Genomic DNA, 23,311 nt, shown 5'->3' with positions numbered 1-23,311 from the left:
TCTTCTGGGGAGGACACTAAGGTGTTCCCAGGATGGCCAAGAGATATAATCTCACCAGCATGTCCTGGGTCTTCCTCGGGGTCTCCTCCCAGCTCCTCCCAGCCCGAAATGCCTCACCAAGGAGGAGCTCAGGGGGCATCCGGACCAGATGGCCAAACCACCTCAACTGGCTCCTCTCTACATGGAGGAGCAGCAGCTCTTGGGATATCCTATCCATAATGCTAAGAGCTAAGAGCTATAATTCACACCTAATCTGAAGCCTGTGTAAAATAAGAAGGCCAGACCTCTTCAGGGATGAGACACTGTGATACGATATAATTTATGGATGATATTGGGACACGCTGATGGACTGACGTGATAGTATGATGAAAACCTGACCAACTCGGTTCAAAGTAGTTTTGAAAAGCTTATATGAGACAAGAAAAGCATCCATCCTTGATCTCATCTCACAGTCAAGATGGTCACTAAATAGGTGTGTCAGTGTGACCTCAAAAAGCCTGAAAAATCGAAATACACTACACAAAAGAGCCCCGGATTCTTTTAAACAAGACGACTCATTAAAAGCCAAGATGAATTAATACTCTTCTCAGCCAAGACGCTTCTGTGCATGGATGCAGAGAGGGAATAGAGGCCAGCAGCAGGCGGGGTGAACGGGGACCAGGTTAATGGGATGGGTTTCTGAATTAGGAGGGCGGCGTTTTTCTTGCTCCCGCTGATTTCATTAGCTACGCCGAGAGCTGCTCGTTAATCTTACAGCTGCCATATGCCAACACATGCTCACATATGAAACTGGGCCTGAGGTTCATGCTGCAGGCAGATAACGGCCTTTTTTTCTAAATGCCTAGATACTAATACAATATCATGAATGCTATGTGTGTGTGTGTGTGTGTGTGTGTGTGTGTGTGTGTGTGTGTGTGTGTGTGTGTGTGTGTGTGTTCGTGTGTGTGTGTGTGTGTGTGTGTGTGTGTGCGCGTGTGTGTTTGACATGAATTAATCCCTGAAATGTTAACTATATATTTATCATATACAAAAATGAATATGGCAATATGAAATGTCCCTACGTTAACTATAGCATGATGCTAATTTGTATACCTAATAAACCCATGACGATAGGTTTAGGAGAATAACAATCTCCATTGCGGACTGAGCGAAACACTAAAATTATGACCGGTAATGTGAATCTGCTTAGCAATGCAAAACGGCTTCACTCTGGGCCTTTACTAAGGTCCTACTACTGTTTTCCTTATGAAAAACTTTTGCATCGTAGTCATGGTAGCTTTTGGAAGCCTTTTTTGAGTGTCCCAAGTTGTAAAAGCAACATACTAATGACACAGTTTAAGTGTCTGGACTGTGGACATGTAGCCTACATGTATCTTTAGTTCCATTCTACAGTGAGTCAGCATAGTTTAAAAACTACATTCAATCGGAATAAGCTATTTTGTGAGGGGTCTGGCATTAAAAAATGATACATGAATTAGCTTAATTTTAAAGTATCTTGTACTCAATTGAGCCAATGTCCATGACACTTCTAAAGAATTGATTTCAGTAACAGCGTGAAAACCTCTTCTTTTTGGTCCTTTCTGTTAGCTATTGATAGCAGACAGCTGCTCTTTCCAGTGTACCTTCGTTTGTTGATGTTTCTAGCACGTCGTGTCACCCTGCCGCAAAAGCTCGTCCATGCAGAAGTGCAAAAATGCTTTTTTTCTGGAGTACTAGCCTAATCCACTGATGTGTGGGAGGGGGAGGTTTCTGGAGGCATTAATTCAAGAAGTGACAGCTTTGAATAAAATCCGCTGGCATATTCAAATATGGCTTTGATTAACACAACCGATTATACATGCCTGGATTACAACGTGTGCTTATAAGACATGAGAGAGGGAAGGTTTGGCTGATGCCTGATGAGATGGTTAATGCATGAGTTTAAAGGATGTGTATTAAATATTAAAGATTAAATATATACAATATATGGCCAAAAGTATGTGGACACCTGACTGCTACACATCTATGTATTTGTTGGACCACAAATTTAGAATAATCCAAATTCCAAAAAATCCAAAAAAAAAAAAAAAAAAAAAAAGTTTTTGTGTGTGTGTGTGTGTGTGTGTGTGTGTGTGTGTGAGTGGTGTTGTGTGTGTGTGTGTGTGTGTGTGTGTGTGTGTGTGTGTGTGTGTGGTTGCAACCCTCCATTGTGTATTTGGCTGCTGCGGCTCTGTGCATGAAGCCGGACCCAGAAGGCCCGTGTCAGTGTAAATCACATTAGCTGGATCATGTACATAATTGGCTGAAGGTGTGAATGGTTGAACAGCAGTGGACAAGCCTGCATGTGTAAACCCTCATACAAGCCAGACACGCAGTGTTGCTGTGGCCATGCCAACAGCTGCTAAAAAGGAGTTTACATTTCACTAGAGCATATGTGTATGGATATGTATGGATACTGGCAAATGGGAAAGGGATTTCTGTCTGGTCTATACAAAAGGAGAGGTACAAAAGGGGTACACACTGGAAAAACACACGCATCACATTTTTTTTTAAAGGATGCAGTGTAGTCACGGTTCGAGGGCGATTGCTGAAGTCAAGAAGAATATTAAGAAACGGTCGATGACAAAATGATCAGAGGTAAGTGGGGGCGGAGAGATTAGGAAAGGGGCAGGGAGGTTAGGGAAGGGGCGGAGAGATTAGGGAAGGGGCGGGGAGATTAGGGAAGGGGCGGGGAGGTTAGGGAAGGGGCGGGGAGGTTAGGGAAGGGGCGGAGAGGTTAGGGAAGGGGCGGAGAGGTTAGGGAAGGGGCGGAGAGATTAGGGAAGGGGCGGGGAGGTTAGGGAAGGGGCGGAGAGGTTAGGGAAGGGGCGGAGAGATTAGGGAAGGGGCGGGGAGGTTAGGGAAGGGGCGGAGTCGTGAGCATTGCAAATAGCAGCTCCCTTCCTTCCCAAAACACTTTAACAGGAAATCAGCTTGTGTCGAACTCTGCCCAGAGCCAAAAGTGATGGATCTTTTAGACATAGGATAAAGGGCAAACCATTTTATTTTTAAGTTATCCTCCCCATGTGTTTTTACATACGCTAATATGTGGGTGTAGATTTTTGATAACCAAAAATGATACCGGGAGTGTGTGTGAGTGAGTGAGTGTGTGTGTGTGTGTGTGTGTGTGTGTGTGTGTGTGTGTGTGTGTGTGTGTGTGTGTGTGTGTGTGTGTGTGTGTGTGTGTGTGTGGGACAGGGACATAACAGAGATGGCTGGTTATCTGTAAGACACTTTATACCATCATAGATGAAACTGCAAGAGTTTTGTGAGAGTCTGGGTTGAAGTTAGGGTTGGGGATAGGATTAAAGTTGGGGTTAGGTTTTAGGAGTAAGGTTTAAAGATAGGGTTGGGGTTAGGGTTAGGGTTGGGGTTGGGGTTAGGCTTGGGGTTACCCCAAAGATGTAGGGTTAGGGTTGGGCTTGGGGGGCAGGACACCTTTAGGTATGGAGCAGGACATGCAGGACATCCCGCAGTGCTCAAGCCCAGCAAGAAATGCACCTCAAGTGTTCCTCCCACTTCATCCCACGAGTCCCCAGTCCTTCCCCAGTGCCTGTGTATAAACCTGGGGGGAAAGGCACCCGTCTGTGTGTGCGTATGTGTCTGCATCTGTTTTGGGTCCCGTATAAATCACGCTGTCCATGTGTGGTCTAGCAAACCTCAAAAAAAGCTCATTATTCTAGTCATCGTGAACCAAAGAAGACAGAAAGAGAGAGCTGAGGCAGAACAGCTCTCTGGCATTTCAGATTGTGCTTTCATATTCAATACCCTTCCCCCAGCTTCTTCCCAAATGAATGTAGCTTATTGCCCACGCTGAGGTCCTCATAAATCATGGAGCTGCGCCTCAACCCTCAGGAACGCCTTCGTGCTTTAAATATCATGCATTTGCAGATGTCATTCAAGGACAAACACAACAATCCTCTCTCACACATTAAACACTTAAACAGCCATCAGCTGGGAAAATAATTTGTGACCCCATCAGGGTCTATGACCCCTTTGGCTTACCATAGTGAGGTATGATCGCCCAGGCCATGGCGGAGGCATAGATCTCGCCAATCATCCAGAACATGCAGAGCCAGCTCAGATGCTCACCGCGCTTCTCCCGTGCCAACACCTCTGCGTAGTAGGAGAAGACGATGGGCACTGCCCCACCGATGCTACGCAGCACACCACAGGAACAAAGATGTGAGAGAAACCACAGGAACAAAGATATGAGAGAAAAACATGACAGTTTGGTCAATGGATCAGGTCAAAAACCTGCACATTTAAGAAGGACGTACAGAAGAAGGCTTCAGAGCAACCATCTTCAGATACTTAAGTCAGTTTTGAAGAAAGACGTCTTTGTTGTTTTATACACAAAGTCTGCAGAAATGACTGATGGAGATTTTTTCTCATATTTCTCTGAAATATTGAAGGATCTAGTACATGTTTCCATAACGTACTTTATCTGTAAAAAGTTTGTTGACTGGGAGTTAAAGTGGCAGAAAGCTTCCGCAAATTGTAAATGAAATAGAAATAACAATAATCATCTTAAGTTCTTTATTACAGTGCCACAGGTTGTCTCTAGTAGTGACAGCAGTAGCTGGATCTAAGCAAGAAGTATTGCAGCATCTATTGATCTGGGCAGATGTAATGTATTGTCTGTCTAAATAAAAAGCAAAAAATGATCCAAAGCAAAAGGAAGTCATTTTCTCTTAGAGCTGACTTGATAAAAGATTGCCACTTGATTATTTTGTATGATGATCCCATATAGAAAACAATGATTCTCCATATTACATTTGTGGTGTACACTGTGGTGTGTGTGTGTGTGTGTGTGTGTGTGTGTATGTGTGTGCATGTGTATGTTTGTGTGTGTGTGTGTGTGGGGGGGGGGGGGGGGGGGGGGGGGGGGGATGGGCGTGAGGGGAAAGTACAAAAGACATTACATTATCCATCGATCTGTTTTTGATGACAATAGGTAAATATTTCTCCCTCAATCAATCATTCTCAACCTTGAGTGCGAGATCATGTATAAACCCATAGACATGTTGTCCCCATAATCCAAAAATAGCACAGCCTTTCTTTGAAAGTGCCACGCGGTTAATACGAAGGGAGCGGAGCTGCAGGACACTCACCCGAAACCTGCTATCATGCGGCAGAGCAGGAAGAGGCCATAACCCTGCACGAAGGAGGACAGGAAACCAAAGAAGCCGTTCAGGGACATGCATATGAGCAGGCACTGCCGTCGACCCGCCTTGTCCGCCATGCCCCCCCAGAAGAAGGCCCCCATCATCATGCCCATGTACACTATGCTACCTGCGAGGTGGGGAGTGAGGGGCAGGGAGCAGGGGAGAGAAAGGGGAGGGGGGGTTGTTTCATGAGCACAGACATAAGAGACATGCACTTGGGTCCGCGGAACACAGAGATCAAGGAAGTGCACCTCAAGGTACGACACACAACTTTTGGTTTTTTGCCGAGTTTGGTATAAAAAAACAAATAAAAGTACTTCTGTCCCCCTTTTGCATTATTTTCGATTTCGAGAAAATTGTTGAGACACTGTTGTTCGCCCCAACAGCCTCGCAAAAAAAAAAAACTCCATTACGTTTAAAGTAAATTAAGTGCAATTCTGTTTTTTTACCTGAGGACATTATTTGTTATTTAACTTGCTAAACAAATTGTGAAAAAAATAACTCCCTGTGATAGCAGTTTGAAGCATTAGCATTGTGTGGGAGCCTTGGGCCTAGGTGAACCCATTAAAACAATGTCAGTGTGATCCAGAACTGGTCCCTGATTGAGATTTTCTACCCACAACAAATGGTCAGAATAAACAAGTAGTATATGGGTTAGCAGGTGCATTCATGCTAAATCTATCACTTACTCATTAAATTAAATGACACAAATGACACATCCTCTGTTCATCAGAATCTTCTCATATTTAACTCTGGCCAGTAATATAGGTCAACATCATTTACGAACACACAGTCATTTAGAACAGTTTAACTTTACCACTGCTTAATCTAGTGATGTATTGTGGCTTCTTCTTCTACTTTCGGCAATTCCCATTTAGGGGTCGCCACAGCGGATCAAACTCCTCCATCTGGCCCTGTCCTGAGTGTCCTCCACTGACACATCAGCCACTCTCATATCCTCTACCACTGCATCCATAAACCTCCTCTTAGGTCTACATCTCCTCCTCATGCCTGGAAGTTCCATCCTCAAGACCCTCCTACCAATATTCCTCTCCTCCCTCCTCTGTACATGTCCAAACCATCTCAATCTCGTTTCTCTAACTTTATCTCCAAAACATGCTACATGTGCTGATCCTCTAATAAACTAATTTCTGATCCTATCCTTCCTTGTCACTCCAAATGAGAATCTCAACATCTTCATCTCAGACACCTCCATCTCCCTCACCTGTCTCTTTGTCAGTGCCACTGTCTCCAGTCCATACAACATAGCAGGTCTCACTACTGTCCTATAGATCTTTCCTTTCAGTCTAGCCGACACCCTTCTATCACAGATCACCCCAGACACTTTATGCCATCCACCCCACCCTACCTGCAATCTCTTCTTTACTTCTCATTCACTTCCTCCATTACTCTGTACCCTCGACCCTAAGTAGGTAAACTCGTCAAACTAGTGACGTATTGTGGCAAATGTGTTTTATATTCTTAAGTATTATTGTAGTCTATTTGGTGCATTTCTCTAACACGCTTCAGTACGAAACAGATCCTATAGGACATTACCGTGATATAGGATTCCCTCTGCTCGAGGGCACTCAGTGAGAACGCTGCAGGTGTCTGTCTTTTACTGTCATACGAACATTCAAGCGCCATTAGGGATTTGTTGGTTTGTAAAATGAAGAAAGCAGATTACTGTGGAAATTCAAGATGTACATTCATCATGTTTGTTTACCTCAGACATCACGACAGAGCGCCTATTATGTAGTGTGTGGCATCGGCACACTTTGTTTCTTAGAGAAAACCCATGATTAATGAGTTCTTAGAACAAGAAGCCGACGAATCACCGCTGACAGCGAAATCTGGAGTCTGACTTGCAGTTTTCTGCATTTCGCTGCCGTCTGCTAGCATACCGACGTGTTCAGAACGGAAGACTTATGAGATCAGGACTGAAGAGTGAAGAGTTTAGTACCAGTCAGTGTACAATGACACTATATTTTGATTCGAGGCTGGAGATAATCAAAATGAGATGCGTTACTAATTAAATGATCTTTGATATTCAGCTTGCTCCTGTGATACAATTATGTGGTGATTACTCATATTACATGCATATTACATATAATAATTATAATATAATTACAAGTAATATAATAATATATAAACAACATTTTGTTGTCAGATTGTGCTCACTCTAATATTTCTCATATTGCATATATTCCTTTGCTAGACTGAAACCGAAACAGGCTTTGTAGGCTGCATGGCCAGTAGCAAAGTAGCGCTAATAGATACGTAACATGGCAGAGATGTGGTGTGTTGTAGAATGGTAGACTGCTCCAGAGTGTGCAGGTAAATGCCATGTGAGGGCATAACTGTGACACAGCTAGGTGGTGAGAGGGAGTACAGGTGCCTGGAGGGGACAAGCTTCCGTAGAGTGACGGTTTTCCCAGCAGGGCACAAAGGTGCTGATAGTCCTCATAGCTGAAAAGTACACAGTGATCACTCCAATATATGGCAACTGTTCAAAAGGAAGCAACACTGAAAAGCAGCTCTCAACAGGGAAGAACGTGACTTTGCATCTTTCACACATGCACACATACACATACATGCACGCACATGCACACACATGCACACACATGCACACACATACACACACATACACACATTCTGTAGCCATTAGTGCACAATAGTCATCCTACTGTCATGCACTGAAACTGGAAAAGTGCATGGAATACAACCACACACATGAAGAGAAAAGAAAAGGCATCTCTGGTTTGTCAGATCTCAGTCAGATCTGTCAGCTCTTCAGAGGGAACCCAGGGGAGTGGCAGGAATGTTCTAGAAGCACAGCAGCCTTGTTTCGGATTTCGCACTCTGATGCCCGTGACTGGTGGAGGCACCTGGGGAAGCTGTTTAACAGGAGTGCAGTGTTATTCGTTGGGATAAGGCTCATAAGCCAAGCTGCTTATTATCTACTTTATTATTGTCCACATATGATTTGGCATTTGATTTACTGGGCTATGGCAAAATGTGTGCATCAAATGCAAAAACTGTGCAGAAGTCTCCATAACATGCCAGGATCGAATGCTTAGACTGTGCAGTAGTCAGTAGGCTAGGATTATATGCACAAACCGAAAAATACATGAACACAAGGTTATGAACCAAGATTTAAGTGCAGGGTGATTGCAAAGACGTTGGAGCGTCTGGTGTGCATGTCACCCAGGCACACGTGCACGTGTCTTGATGCGTGCACGTCCATGCCTGCACCTGCTTACACAGGAGCCACACAGCACAGCTGGGATTCCACTGCAGTCCAGCCATGCTGAGCTGCCTCTGCCAGGGGTTGGGGGTGGGGGCCAGGTAGGGGGGGTGGGGGCCGGGTAGGGGGGGATGGGGGCCGGGTAGGGGGGGATGGGGTGGTGAGGGATCGAGGATAAGACGTAGATGATAAAACAAGAGTAAATGGCGAAACGCCTCCTGGCTGTGTGTCAGCGTTAATGGAATAGGCGACTGAATTTACTTACAGCGCAGTCCATTAGCGTGATTGTGTGATGCAGCAACTTTCTTATGGGTTCAGCCTGTATCGTTTAACGATCATTTCTTAATTTAGCACGGGGTAAACTTGGACAATGAAAGATTTCTAAGAGTGAGACGACACCCTGCCAGGGGGGTTAGAGCAAAGCAAAGACAAGATTTTCTCAATAGTAAAACAAAGCAGTAAAAAAGACTAACTGGTAAGTCTCACATTCCACTTTCTTTGTGAGTATCTCTCAGGTGACCTGATAGCTGTGTTGATATTTCTTGAACTGCTCCTGCTCCTGTTAGTGATAACACCATGGAATTATTAAAAAAACATATTCTAGCTCTTCTTTCTTTCTTTCTTTCTTCTTTCTAACTACTATTATTATTTCCTGTTTTTTTCCCTTCAGTTGGGTTAAATACTTCACTAAACCACTGACCTCCACGCAGAAAGCATTTATGCACAATTTGATTTGAAAATAATCTAAACAAATCAAAGGGGCAAGTGGACAATAATAAAGGAGACAATAATACAGAGACTGAGGCAGATAGGCGGAGGGCAGGATGAAAGTATTGTCTGGGACACCCTGATCCTGGCATCAGAGAGTGTCAAGGGTCACTGCGCTGACAAGGGATTACAAATGCCATGAGAATATGATGGACACCTCCCTCTCTGCACTGCCCTCCAGTGCATTGCCCGTCATTACAGATGATGTGGATTCCTACCAGGATATACAAACACATATACACTATATTGCCAAAAGTATTCGCTCACCCATCCAAATTATCGGAATCAGGTGTTCCAATCACTTCCATGGCAACAGGTATATAAAATTAAGCACCTAGGCATGTTTTACAAGCATTTATGAAAGAATGGGTCGCTCTCAGGAGGTCAGTGAATTCCAGCGAAGAACTGTGATAGGATGCCACCTGTGCAATATTTCCAGTCGTGAAATTTCCTCGCTCCTAAATATTCCACAGTGAACTGTCAGCTGTATTATAAGAAAATGGAAGTGTTTGGGAACGACAGCAACTCAGCCATGAAGTAGTAGGCCACGTAAACTGACAGAGTGGGGTCAGCAGATGCTAAAGCGCATAGTGCAAAGAGGTCGCAAATGTTTTGCAGAATCAATCACTACAGACATCCAGACTTCATGTGGCCTTCAGATTATCTCAAGAACAGTGCGCAGAGAGCTTCATGGAATGGGTTTCCATGGTCGAGTAGCTGCATCCAAGCCATACATCACCAAGTGCAATGCAAAGCGTCTTACGCAGTGGTGTAAAGCACGCCGCCACTGAACTCTAGAGTGTTCTCTGGAGTGATGAATCGCGCTTGTCCATCTGGCAATCTGATGGACGAGTCTGGGTTTGTCGGTTGCCGGGAGAACGGTACTTGTCTGACTGCATTGTGCCAAATGGAAAGTTTGGTGGAGGGGGGATTTTGGTGTGGGGTTGTTTCTCAGGAGCTGGGCTTGGTCCCTTAGTTCCAGTGAAAGGAACTCTGAATGCTCCAGAATGTAATGCAGAATCCTGTTGAACTACCAATCACCACAACAGCTGTGATCCCAAGTCATATATGCACTTCGACAAGATGAGAGGTCAGACCATGACAACAGGTCATCATTGCAATGAATCATCAAACCATCGCAAACAGCTATCCTTCCCAACACAAGGATTTGCATGTATACCTATGATGTCTTCAGCATAGTAAGAGACTTGCACTATAATGGGTTTTCTTCAGAAGTTCATGCACCCAAATTTAAGAGGTGCATATTACAAAATTAAAGGTGGAGAAAGCTACCAATTATGACACAACACCTTTCCATGACAAATAAGGACCCGAAAAAGGGGATTAAAGAACAACACAGCGACAGAAAGGAATCAGCAGAGAGAGTGAAGAGGTGTCAAGTAAACATTTGTTCTTGATTGTCAAAAGTACTAGATTTACAGATGCTATCATCCTATCGTTCCTATCGTGAACAACTCAATTATGGAGGAAAAGTGTCCAGGAAAGCCTGTGTTTCTGTTCCTTTTAGGTGATCTCTTGGGCTAGGCTGCAGTAGTGGTCATGGCAGCCATGTGCAATTATACCTTAAAAGCCACTGTCTATGGCAGGACAAAGAGGGAGATAGAAAGAGAGAAAGAGAGGGAGAGAGCGAAAGACAGCAGAGTGTTCTGCCCAATGTCCACGGGGCTCATGTCAGACACAGAACAACATTGAGGAACAAAGAATTGAGAGAAAGAGAGAGAGAGAAAGATTGGCTAAGGAGTGATTAATCTCTGACAGAATTACAGCGATTTCAATTGCTTTGATGATGCTACTGTAAAAAAGAAAACATTATCAATTAATTAATTAATTAATTTTTTTATATAGATGCCACAACAGAGGTATCACATGATTAATACCCATCAAATTTCTCTAACGTGAAGCATCTAAAGTCAATTTCTTTCATTGAGCTTTATGTTCTCTGATAGTCCTCAGAAGAAGTTTGCATATGGACATACCAACATAGTATAATCAGTCTTTACCAAAAGCTCACTGCACCATGTATTATTGAAGGTAATTGAAGGTATTGATGAAAGTCTTACCCAGCCAGCTAGATCCAGAGTCAGGCACACACATGTCCGTCTCAGCGCTCGGCAGGACAAAGCCCACGATGAACACCTCCACGCCATCCGACATCAGCGCCATGCCCAGTGTGAAGAAGAGCTGCCACTGGTAGCGCCCGTGCCCGCACTCCTGCAGGATCAGCTCGTACTGCTGTGCCAGTTCCTCCTCGTCCTCCTTCCTCTCGCTCTCCAGCTCGCGACGCTCCTTCAGGTCGTCCACTACGGCCCGGCCCGCCCCCGCCTGCCCGTTCCTGGGCGCCGTGTCCGAGGGGATCCCCTGATACTCGCCCTCGTAGATCTCGTCCTCGTCGTCGTGGCCGTCGGTGGCTTCGCTGGAGCCGTCATCCTCCTCGTTCTTGACTTGCTCGACCGTGTCGTACCCATCGAGCCCACCTTGGTAGTTGGTGTCGAAGTTGTCTTGGAAGTGCTGGTTGCCGTGGCTGTGTTCTTCTGAGGTCCAGTCCAAGAGCTGGGCCTCTTGAAACATGGGGTTTGCAGGGACTGCTGCGTTCATGGTTGGAGGAGCCACTGGGTGAGGGTGGAGTCTGCAGTTACCAGAGAAGGAGAGGCTGAACCTCCCTGGCTCTCATTAGCTGCTTCTAATAGAAGAGGGAGAGAAGGTTCTGGTTTAGAAAGGTGAGGAATTCACACTGGCAATAATTTCCCTAAAAAGGTTATTTCAAGAATACAGTGGGATAATGTAATAGTTCATTATGACTGTTGGAAGACTTGCAGCTCTTGAGAATATGAAATTTCATTGACTGTTTGTCATACATATAGAATACATAATTGAGCATCCCATGAAATAAAAAATTTTAACAGCTATTTTTGGGTCATGCAGAAATAAAGCATGATAATGACATGATAATAAAATAACAGTTATAATATGGTAGTACACCCTCTATACTATGATATTATTTATGCATGATCAGCATAAGAGTTTTTTTTCCATGATAATGTCAATAAAAGCAGTTCAATAAAAGAATGGGAACAGGCTGAGGATGGGACACGCGTGAACGGATCTGATTAGCCTCGCACCCCAACATTTTATAGAGTAGGCCTATAGCACGTTTCCTTTCTGTCGTCAACTGTGACATGTGCTCAGTGTTCACACCTCATGGAAATGCAATCTGAAAGCACTCAGAGGATGGCAATAACTGAAACTACAAAATCAATTTGTCTCTACTGTATGAGAACATGTAACTCGAAATTTGGTTTCCCATACTGACTGGCAGCTCAATATTGGAACAATTCTCAATCATCATATAAAATTAAAAAGTAACATATTTAACCCACATTTTATAATGAATTCATATATCCAGATGGTATTTGAGGAAGCAAAGGGCTTTTGCACATGTTAATCTAATGAATGAAAAATTATTACATATTACTTTCCACGTGCGTGGTTCCTGAGTGTGAAGTGCAATTGTATGGTTAGTAGTATACAACATCTTACATATATATACTGTATGTGTATGTCTATGGACAATAAGTGGCCGGGTAGGTGGGAGTGATCCATTATCTGGTCTCTTGGATGGAGGTGGACCTCCTGTCTGTCAGCGGGTCAGTGAGACGGAGCTCTGCCCTCTATCCGTGTCACATCCAGCCCCTCCCTCCTCCCTGGCCCTGCCCAACTTCCCCGTTCCCAGGATTTCTCCTTCTGTCTGTCACGCCCCTGTCTTTAGTGCCCGCACCGGAGTCTCGTTAACCTCCCCTGTCTCAGTGTATTTAATCCCCGTGGTGTTTTACTCCCGTGTCGGTCTTTGTTTGTTGTATCTGCCATGCTCCCCTCCACGCTCAGTAACCTGTGTCTTCCCTTCGTTTCCTCATGTGCCGGTATGGTTAGTTCTGTCTTTGTCTTTCCTGTTGTGATTCTCTGGTTCCTTTACCTATTCAGCTAGTTATTTCTTGTTAGTTTGATCTTCCATTGTATTGTGTTTCTTGTCGTTAGTGGGTGTTTGTTGTTAGTTCGCTCGTTGTCTGTTAGTTCATAGTTTGGTGTTACTTGTTACTAGTCACCCCCTAGTATTGGTGCCTTATTTGTGTATCCCCTCTCGTCATGTTTGCCTGGCCTGTTGAGTTATGTTCTCGTGTATAGTCTGGATTTTAAGTTGTATTGCTCACCCGTTTAGTAGTGTCTTCCCCTCTGTGTTTAGCATAGTCCCTTTCTGTCTGTTGTGGTGTGGTTTAGTGTTCTGTTACCTTACACACAATAAATATTCAAAATCCTGCAATTGCGTCACTCCCGCTGTTCAGAATCGTTACAAGGCATCACTTTTAATAACAAATATTGCGCAATAGCGCACGGAGAACACCACACAGACACTGGTAACGTGTAGACTCTAGACAACGACGAGCACAGGACACTGCGTGAGCGCACATTAAATAGACAAACCACATTAGCCCCACGTGATTACGAGACAAGTCACAGGTGAGACAGATTATCACATGACATAGCCATAACCACGGATATCCACAGACGCAGACGATGCACGTGGACTACGTAAACACACGCCCAAAAGGGAGGGGCCGGGGTCCTCAACGTGACACTTGCACTCTTGATAGCCTCTGTCTGGATGATCTATGGTGTTTTTGTTACTGCTGGTCCCTTGGGTGCTTAAAAAAAACACCAGGTCAAGATCTATATGTCTGATGGTACTAGCGTTTAGCATGGGCAAGCCATCGCACTGCATCCTAGAAGTATTTTTGGGGTAACCAGGTTATTGATATCACAAAGTATATGACTTGTGCAAATTTCTACATATGTCACACAAAAATTATACATGATAAATTTTGTTCTGCTCTGAAACTGTACATTTAAATATAATATCCATTACTTAATTTTAATTTTCACATTTAATTTTCTTGATTTTGTTCCATGGTCGAATCCAGTACCAATTACAGTATGTTTTTGTGAATAAAGGTGAATAATAACAAAGTCTCTCCACCCGGAGAGACCTGACAGTTTCACAGATATGGAACCCACCTGACAGTTTCACAATTACGGAGCCCACCTGACAGTTTCACAATTACGGAGCCCACCTGACAGTTTCACAATTACGGAGCCCACCTGACAGTTTCACAATTACGGAGCCCACCTGACAGTTTCACAATTCTGCTCTATCCATGTTCCCTCATTAGGCTGGAGCAAAACCGTGGAACCGGCTGTTGGGCCCCAAGGACTGGGCTGAAAAACACTGAACTATATGTACACTCATTTTCCTATCATGTTCATAGTTCTAAGATGTGTGGTAATCATTTTTAGTGTTCCAGGAATGTCCAAGTTCACAAATTAGTTTCGTGCATGCACATGTATGAATTTGTCATTCCTGACTCCTGACGCACCCAGCTGAAAACCCCAAAAGGCGGTGAGTGGGGAATGGTTTCTTTCATTAGTGTCAGACAGCTGGAATCAGCCAAGTCTAATCTCATAATGGCTGGAGGCAGACATAATCACATCAAAACGGAAGGCGAATAACCTCGTCCAAAAGGGGAGAGCTAGGACGTCTGGTGTTAAAAGATTGCATCAGGCACTGATGCCATTACTAAGCATGCGGGAAGAGGGAGGGAGCAAGATAGGAGGAGAGACAAAAAGACAGATAGAAGGAGAGTAAGAGATGTGTGTGGCATAGCAAATACAAGTGGACAGACGCTGATATGCTGTTTCCTGGAGGCATGGTTTGTCAGGACGCAATCAGACGTTATCTTGGGCCAGAGGTTTAAGAGAAGTTCTTTAAATAATTAATTATGTATAGGAGTAAAATGGATATGTTTAGGCTGAGTAGTCTGTAGTATAAATTCAACTTTGTTCTGCAGACTACTCAATTTATTTATGACCTGCATTGGATGACTCAGAGGCACTGTGGTTAATTGTGGGTTATTTTTCCAATAAAGCATGCAGAAGGGTTTTTTTATTGTTATTATTCCTCTGTAGTCCTAACGATTCCTCACTGAACCTCCATCCAGACCTTAATACAGACTTTAATCCTGCGGCACGTCACGTGCCATATAGGCCTACTAACTGGCACCTAAGCAGCGGATTTGTGAATTATAACGGACCCGTCACTCTTGATCAGGCCACAACCGACCGCTCCGTCCTGTGGGAGATTTAATAAAGTGTCCCTGTAACGCGTTGCCGCCGATCACGGCGGTGACGCGTTGGTTTAAACGTGGTGAGAACCCAAACGCTAACCAAAAAATAAAACGGCAAAAGACAGCCAACTGAAACCTCCGCAGATGCGGGAAAAAACGAAAATAAAACTCAAGGGTAACAACCGAAGGATAACACGGAGGAACTCGACGTGCACAGGTAAGTAAACAAACGAAAAACACGCGGAAAGAAATACAACGCGTCCAATAAGGGAAAAAACAGGAAAACGAAAAACACACGGAGAAACCTCAACGTGTCGGAAGGAGAGGAGAAAAATACACAAAATAAAAGACGAAGCTTTGGTACAAGACCAGCGGCTTCTTACCAGGTTACCTGTCAGACTGTCAACCAGAACACTGGAGGACAACCGACGAAGAACAGAGGGAGAAGACAAAAAGAAACAAAACCAACCTGAGAACACTCAGGGGGAAAACGAGAGAAAGAGAGCAACGAGATCGTACAGAGAAGAAGAGAGAACTTGGCTTAGGCTGTGAGAGTGCGTGACTACAGACAACTTCAGCAATGTGTTGCTGAAGTCGCCTGCTTTAAATAGGCAGCCCAACAGGTGTAATCTATCGGGCTCGATTACCCCTGGAACCAGCTCGCGGGCTCCGCCTAGTGGCGGCAGGAGGCACGTGCCTGGGTCCAACCCTGACAGAACCCCCCCCTCTAGGCCCGAGACCCCGCGGGCCCAGGGCAACAGCCCTGTCGCGGTAGAAGGCCGCGATCAGGGAAGGATCCAGGATGCGTGCCCTGGGAACCCAAGACCGCTCCTCAGGACCGTAACCCTCCCAGTCCACCAGGAATTGATCCCGCCCCCGGACCCGACGGACGTCCAAAAGACGCCGCACCGTGTAAACAGGACCACCACCAACCATACGCGGCGCAGGAGGAGCCGGGGCGGGAGAAGAACCACATAAGTAAGGCCGGAGATGGGACACGTGAAACACCGGGTGGACACGCATGGACGGAGGGAGAACCAAACGGTAGGTGACCGGGTTGATGCGACGGTCGACTTTGAATGGGCCCAGGAAGCGAGGAGCCAGCTTCTTGGTGCCGCCCCGCACCGGTAAGTTACCCGCCGCCAACCATACCCGCTGACCAGGACGGAAGGACAGCGCCGGGAGACGATGCTTGTCGGCGCTGCGGCAATAGGCGGAGGAAGCCTTCAACAGGGCCGAGCGAGCACGCGACCAAGCCTTGCGACAGCGCCGAAACTGAGCCACAGCAGAAGGCACAGCTACGGCCTGCTCGTGATCAGCGAACAGGGGAGGCGCATACCCAAACAAACATTCAAAGGGCGACATACCCAGAGCGGAATGCCATAGCGTGTTGTGGGCGTACTCGGCCCACAACAGGTGGTCGGCCCAGGACGCGGGGTTAGAGGACGCCAGGCACCTGAGCGTCTGCTCCAGGTCCTGGTTGACTCGCTCGGTCTGACCGTTAGACTGGGGGTGGAAACCCGATGAGAGGCTGGCGGAGGCACCGAGGAGGGTCAAAAAGGCCTTCCAGAAGCTGCTGGCGAACTGAGGCCCTCTGTCGGACACCACGTCCTGAGGAAATCCGTAGTTACGGACTACATGAACCAGTAATAGAGACGCAGTTTCTCGGGCGGAGGGTAGCTTAGGCAGGCCGATGAATTTGCTATACTTAGAGAACCTGTCTACAATCACAAGAATGGTGGTCAGCCCTTTGGAGGATGGAAGACCGGTGATGAAGTCTAGGGAGATATGGGACCATGGTCTGGAGGGAATAGGTAAAGGGCGCAACAGCCCCCTGGGCTTGTTACGAGGGGCCTTACTCCTGGTACACACCTCGCAGGAAGCCACGAAGTCACGGATCTCCTGATCCATCGCAGGCCACCAAAACCTCCTTTTTATGAGCTCGGCGGTCCGCCTAGCACCGGGGTGCGCAGCATACCGTTCGGTGTGTCCCCATAAGAGGACCTTAGGCCGGACGGTCGAGGGCACGTAGAGACAGCCAGGAGGAACACCGCTAGGGCCGGGTTCGTTAGCGAGTTCATCCTGTACTGCTTTCTCAATACCCCACCGGATAGGTGCGACAACGACTCCCGGGGGAAGCACGGTCTCAGGGGGACTGTCGACGAGAGGTGGCTCCCACTGTCGGGACAAAGCGTCAGGCTTGGTGTTTTTTGAGCCAGGACGATACGACAGAGTGAAGTCGAAACGACTGAAAAACAGGGCCCATCTGGCCTGTCTGGCATTGAGGCGCTTGGCCTGCTGGAGATAGGTCAGGTTTTTGTGGTCCGACCAGACCAGGAAAGGATGGCGAGCCCCCTCCAGCCAGTGTCGCCACTCCTCTAAGGCCAACTTAACGGCCAGGAGTTCTTTGTCCCCTACGTCGTACCGTCTTTCCGTGGGGGTGAACCGGTGAGAATAGTAAGCACAGGGATGCAGCTTAGGAGGAACCCCGACCCGCTGCGAGAGAACAGCCCCAACACCCAGATCAGAAGCGTCAGTCTCAACAACGAAGGGAAGCTCAGGGTCAGGAACCCGCAGTACAGGAGCACTAGTAAAAAGGCCCTTAAGGGTCTCGAATGCTTTCTGGGCTTCAGGAGTCCATGTGAACTTCCCCAGTTTTTTGCTAGTGAGAGCAGAGAGCGGAGCCGCGAGGGAGCCAAAATTTCTAATAAAGCGCCTGTAGAAATTGGCAAACCCCAGGAAGCGTTGGACCAAACGCACGGACGTGGGCACGGGCCATTGAGACACAGCTTTAATCTTGGCGGGTTCCATTGCCAGTTTACCGTTGGCAATGATGAACCCCAAGAAAGCTACTTCGGCGACGTGGAACAGGGACTTCTCTAATTTAACATAGAGGTGATTCTCGAGCAGCAATTGGAGCACGCGGCGTACGTGTTGCTGATGCTCTTGGACAGTACGGCTATATATTAAAATGTCGTCTAGGTAGACGTAGGCGTAGTTATCCAAAGCCTCCCTAAGGACGCCGTTAACAAACCGCTGAAAAGCGGCGGGTGCGTTCATGAGACCAAACGGCATGACTAAGTACTCGTAATGCCCGGAGGGCGTATTGAAGGCGGTTTTCCACTCGTCGCCCTCCCTGACACGCAACAGGTTGTACGCACTTCTCAGATCTAGCTTAGTGAAGACCGTCGCCCGTTGAAGGGCCTCGAAGGCAGAGGACATGAGAGGCAAGGGGTGGCGGTCTTTGATAGTGATCTTGTTAAGCCCCCTGTAATCGATGCAAGGGCGGAGACCCCAATCTTTTTTCCCCACAAAGAAAAATCCAGCCCCGGCGGGAGAGGTAGAGGGACGAATAGTACCAGCCGCGAGCGCCTCCTGTATGTAGGTCTCCATAGCCTTGCGTTCAGGCAAAGCTAGGGAAAACAAACGCCCCCTAGGGGGAGTAGTACCGGGCAGGAGGTTGATAGCGATATCGCAGGCTCTATGCGGGGGTAGGAAGCCTGCTTTGCGTTTGCTAAAAACGTCTTTGAGGTCGTGGTAAACAGCAGGAACCTTTTCTATGAACGCTATCTTTTCTTGGCTCTCCCCGGTTTTGCTGCGGTGGGGCGCCAAGCACGACTGTTCACAGACCTTACTCCATCGGTTAATGGACAGATTAAGCCAATCTACGTCGGGGTTGTGGCGTTGGAGCCAGGGAAACCCTAGGATCAGCTGTAGTTTGGGTGCAGCGATGACATAGGGGGTGAGTGTTTCGTGGTGGTTCCCTATAGAAATGTTCAGAGGAACGGTTTGGTGGGTTATGTCCCCGGAAGTGAGCAGCCTACCGTCCACAGCGGACACAGTGATGGGCTTTTCTAGAGGAACCAGAGGTATGGAGAGTGAGGCTACGAGAGCGGTGTCTATGAAATTACCAGAGGCCCCTGAGTCAACGAGAGCCAGGACCCGATGTTCCTCAGAACCTCTCCATGACACCACTACATGAGGCATCAGTCCACATGCGGGGAAATAAGTGCCATGACCCGTCGGTGCAACCCCGTTCACCGACGGGTCTGCCCTTTTCCCTGTAACTCAGGACACTCGGCGATACGGTGGTTAGCCCTGCCGCAATAAAGACACTTGCCCTCTCGTATGCGGCTTTGTCTTTCCTGACGGGAGAGACGAGTGTGCCCTAATTGCATGGGCTGTTCCGATGACGCGCCCTCCTCGTGTGTGGTCTTACGCACAGGGGATACTGCCTTAACACTGGGCGAAGTGAACAAACGGCGGTGTTGTTTACGGTCCCTCAACCGATTATCTATTCTAATGGTGAGGTCTATAGCGTCGTCCAGACCGCTAGGAGGCTCCCTGAGGGACAGTTCGTCCTTGATCTCTTCGCTCAAGCCTTCTATGTAAACGGCCCCCAGCGCCTCCGAACCCCAATTACTTTCTGCCACCAGTGTGCGGAAGTCCAGAGAGTATTCCGCCACGGTAGATCTGCCCTGTCGCAAACGTAACAACCTAGAAGCGACCATACCCCCTGAAGCAGGATGAAAAAACGCCTGCCGCATAGCCCGAGAAAACCGTTCGTATGAGGAACAGAGCTCCGGCTGGTTCTCCCAAACCGGTGTAGCCCACCGTAATGCTTTCCCCGAGAGTAACGCCATAACATAAGCCACTCTAGCACGTTCGGTGGGAAAACGGGACGGTTGTTGTTCAAAGATAAGAGAACACTGTAACAAAAACCCCCTACACTCGTTGGGATCCCCGTTATAACGCGCCGGAGCGGGCAATGCGGGCTCAGCACGAGAGTCAGCAGGCAGCCCAACAGCCCCGGGGGAAACCAGAGGGCTGGGAGCCGCAGCAGGCGGATCAGGCCTTTGGACAGCGAGAGCGATAGCCTGGAGCTGAGTGTGAATTTCCTGCAACGCCTGCTCATGCCTGCCAATAGTCTGCCCTTGTATGGCAAGGGCGTTTCGCATGTCGTCGGCGTCAGGGTTAGCTGGGTCCATAATAGGCTGAAGTTGTTCTGTAACGCGTTGCCGCCGATCACGGCGGTGACGCGTTGGTTTAAACGTGGTGAGAACCCAAACGCTAACCAAAAAATAAAACGGCAAAAGACAGCCAACTGAAACCTCCGCAGATGCGGGAAAAAACGAAAATAAAACTCAAGGGTAACAACCGAAGGATAACACGGAGGAACTCGACGTGCACAGGTAAGTAAACAAACGAAAAACACGCGGAAAGAAATACAACGCGTCCAATAAGGGAAAAAACAGGAAAACGAAAAACACACGGAGAAACCTCAACGTGTCAGAAGGAGAGGAGAAAAATACACAAAATAAAAGACGAAGCTTTGGTACAAGACCAGCGGCTTCTTACCAGGTTACCTGTCAGACTGTCAACCAGAACACTGGAGGACAACCGACGAAGAACAGAGGGAGAAGACAAAAAGAAACAAAACCAACCTGAGAACACTCAGGGGGAAAACGAGAGAAAGAGAGCAACGAGATCGTACAGAGAAGAAGAGAGAACTTGGCTTAGGCTGTGAGAGTGCGTGACTACAGACAACTTCAGCAATGTGTTGCTGAAGTCGCCTGCTTTAAATAGGCAGCCCAACAGGTGTAATCTATCGGGCTCGATTACCCCTGGAACCAGCTCGCGGGCTCCGCCTAGTGGCGGCAGGAGGCACGTGCCTGGGTCCAACCCTGACAGTCCCCTTACCGATCGGCGAATCGAGCCAGGAATAATACCCCCCCCCCCCCCCCCCCCCCCAACAGCACACAATAACAGCCATTTGGGGGGTGTGAGGATCCTGAGTGGGGCGATGGACATATCTTCACCCACCCATGCCAGCACAGAGGCAGTCGTCCCCTAGCGCCTGGGCTGCACATGCCTGGCTCCGGTTTCAACAGGGGCACGAGGATGTGTCCGGGTACCCGGAGTACTTCTCAAAGCTGTTTTAAAAGTAGAATTGCTTGATTATCTTATTTTGTTCTGTAAGTCCGCTATAACCTGACAATGAGAAGCTTTGACTAGCATACCTTAACGTTGCTCCACTGCTCAGAAAGAAGCATCCCATGCATTCATAATAAAATTACTGAACACTCACCTCACTATCATTGCTTAAAATATATATATAATCCAGCTCCAAATTGCCTATTTGGCTTAAAAATATAACCTAATGTGGGTAAGTCAAGAGTTCGGGTCTATGTATTTGAACTTTGTGAAAGTCATCGTAGAGCCGTGCGGCAGTGCTGATGAAGCATCAAACTCAAGGATACAACCTTGACGCCTAGTCGATAGTGTCGAAATTAACAGAAAACATAGTCATCTCATGCATATTTAGAGATGTTCCGACATTAACAAAGTAAACCAGGCCATTGTGGTGTTTAGGGTATGGTGATATCACGGACGTAATTTGGGGGGGGGGGGGGGGCTTTTGAAAATGTCCCCCACCTTTTCAAAAGCGTTTTGGTCCCCCCCAGTTTTTACGGTTAAAACCAAATATTTAAATAGCGACGAATCCAGCTGTGACCACATCAGGCGTAATGTAGGTAAATTAACATGTAGGTAAATTAAGTGCCCATCAGTTCTGGGGTGAGTTTCCCGAAACGTTCATTAGCGCTAAGTACTTCTTAACCTCATACGTTTCATACGAGGTTACGAAGTATAGCGCTACGAACGTTTCGGGAAACCCACCCCTGGGCATTTAATGCTTGTAATTTCACAGCCTTAGCACATATATATATATATATATATATATATATATATATATATATATATATATATATACCGCAGAGTGCTTTAACTGCCCGAGGCAGATATTTGTCAAAATTGACTTTAACAGAAGACCGCTTATATGGCTATATCTGGGACTGTCGTACAAAACGCTGTGTGGTTTAAAGGCTGTATTTAATATTTTGACTATATCTAAGCCAAATGTAAATGCAGGATATAGTGACACGCTGACTAATTCAGTCCAGTGGATGCAGCATCAGGCGCCAGAAAATCCGAAGACGTGTAACTAGTGCAAAGCAGTCAAATGTACTTCAGGTGAAAGAAAAAAATACTTGAGCTAAGGGACTCTTGTTACAGTATAGGTCTCTCACACTCAGAATAACTTTTTCTAGGCAAATAAATGAAGATTATTATTGGAAAATAGTTGTTACAGTTTCTCCTTGTATTCTTGTATGATCCGCGGAGGATGCTGCCCGACGCATTCACCTGCATAGTACAGCCTTCCAGTTGTGTTCGTGCTCTCTATGTATCGCTATTGCTGCGAGTTTACTCAAAGATGTAGATTTGTTTAATAAGAAACTCAACCCTTACTTGAATGCAATGAATGTAAAGAAACTTTACCTTTTAGGGAGCAGAGCAAAGGAGATCTCGGATCCGGTACTCCATTGTACTAAATGAGCCGTGTCCAGTGAATACAAATTTTCTTGTATCACTACGGACATCCAGGAACTGATGTAAGAGCCGACAGTCAGTTGTATTCCTGCAGGACTTCTAGTAAGGAGAGAGAGAGAGAGAGAGAGAGAGAGAGAGAGAGAGAGAGAAAGAGAGAGAGAGAGAGAGAGAGAGAGAGAGAGGCACGCTGGTAGGGTTAATAGCACGCTGGTAGGGTTAATAAGTATGATGTTCTGCGGATAAACCTGATGGAATCACCATCATGGTGTGACGCAGGCTAACACAAAATCGTTATTTGACATGAACGTACATCTTCTGATGACGAGAGTCTTTTTTTTATACCAGACAGAAAGGCACAACGTTCACGCTATGCCATTACCGGTAAAGTTTTTAAAGGATCTCTCTCTCTCTCTCTCTCTCTCTCTCTCTGTGTGTGTGTTTGTGTGTGTATGTGTGTCTAAAACACACAATGATTTCCTGACTGTAAAGCTATAGATGGAAACCCTTAACTGATTTACTTTGCCATC

General features: G+C 46.6%; 1 protein-coding gene across 2 annotated transcripts in view; it reads right to left on the bottom strand.

Moving 5' to 3' along the window:
• Nucleotides 1–23,037, bottom strand: part of sv2ca (synaptic vesicle glycoprotein 2Ca) — a 29,389-nt gene extending 6,352 nt beyond the window's left edge. For both annotated transcript variants that reach the window (XR_013129609.1, XM_076997672.1), the window contains exons 1-4: nt 22,734–23,037; nt 11,283–11,902; nt 5,133–5,313; nt 4,024–4,175 (exon numbers count right to left, since the gene is read on the bottom strand). Coding sequence is in view for 1 of the 2 variants with exons in the window: in XM_076997672.1 (XP_076853787.1) it covers nt 4,024–4,175; nt 5,133–5,313; nt 11,283–11,817 (868 nt within the window). In the remaining variant the exon portion in view is untranslated. The remainder of the gene's footprint in view (nt 1–4,023; nt 4,176–5,132; nt 5,314–11,282; nt 11,903–22,733) is intronic.
• Nucleotides 23,038–23,311: the final 274 nt, after the last annotated feature.

This window comes from Brachyhypopomus gauderio, chromosome 3 (genome assembly GCF_052324685.1).
Source record: "Brachyhypopomus gauderio isolate BG-103 chromosome 3, BGAUD_0.2, whole genome shotgun sequence".
Taxonomy (NCBI): domain Eukaryota; kingdom Metazoa; phylum Chordata; class Actinopteri; order Gymnotiformes; family Hypopomidae; genus Brachyhypopomus; species Brachyhypopomus gauderio.
This window is presented reverse-complemented; position numbering and strand designations above follow the sequence as displayed.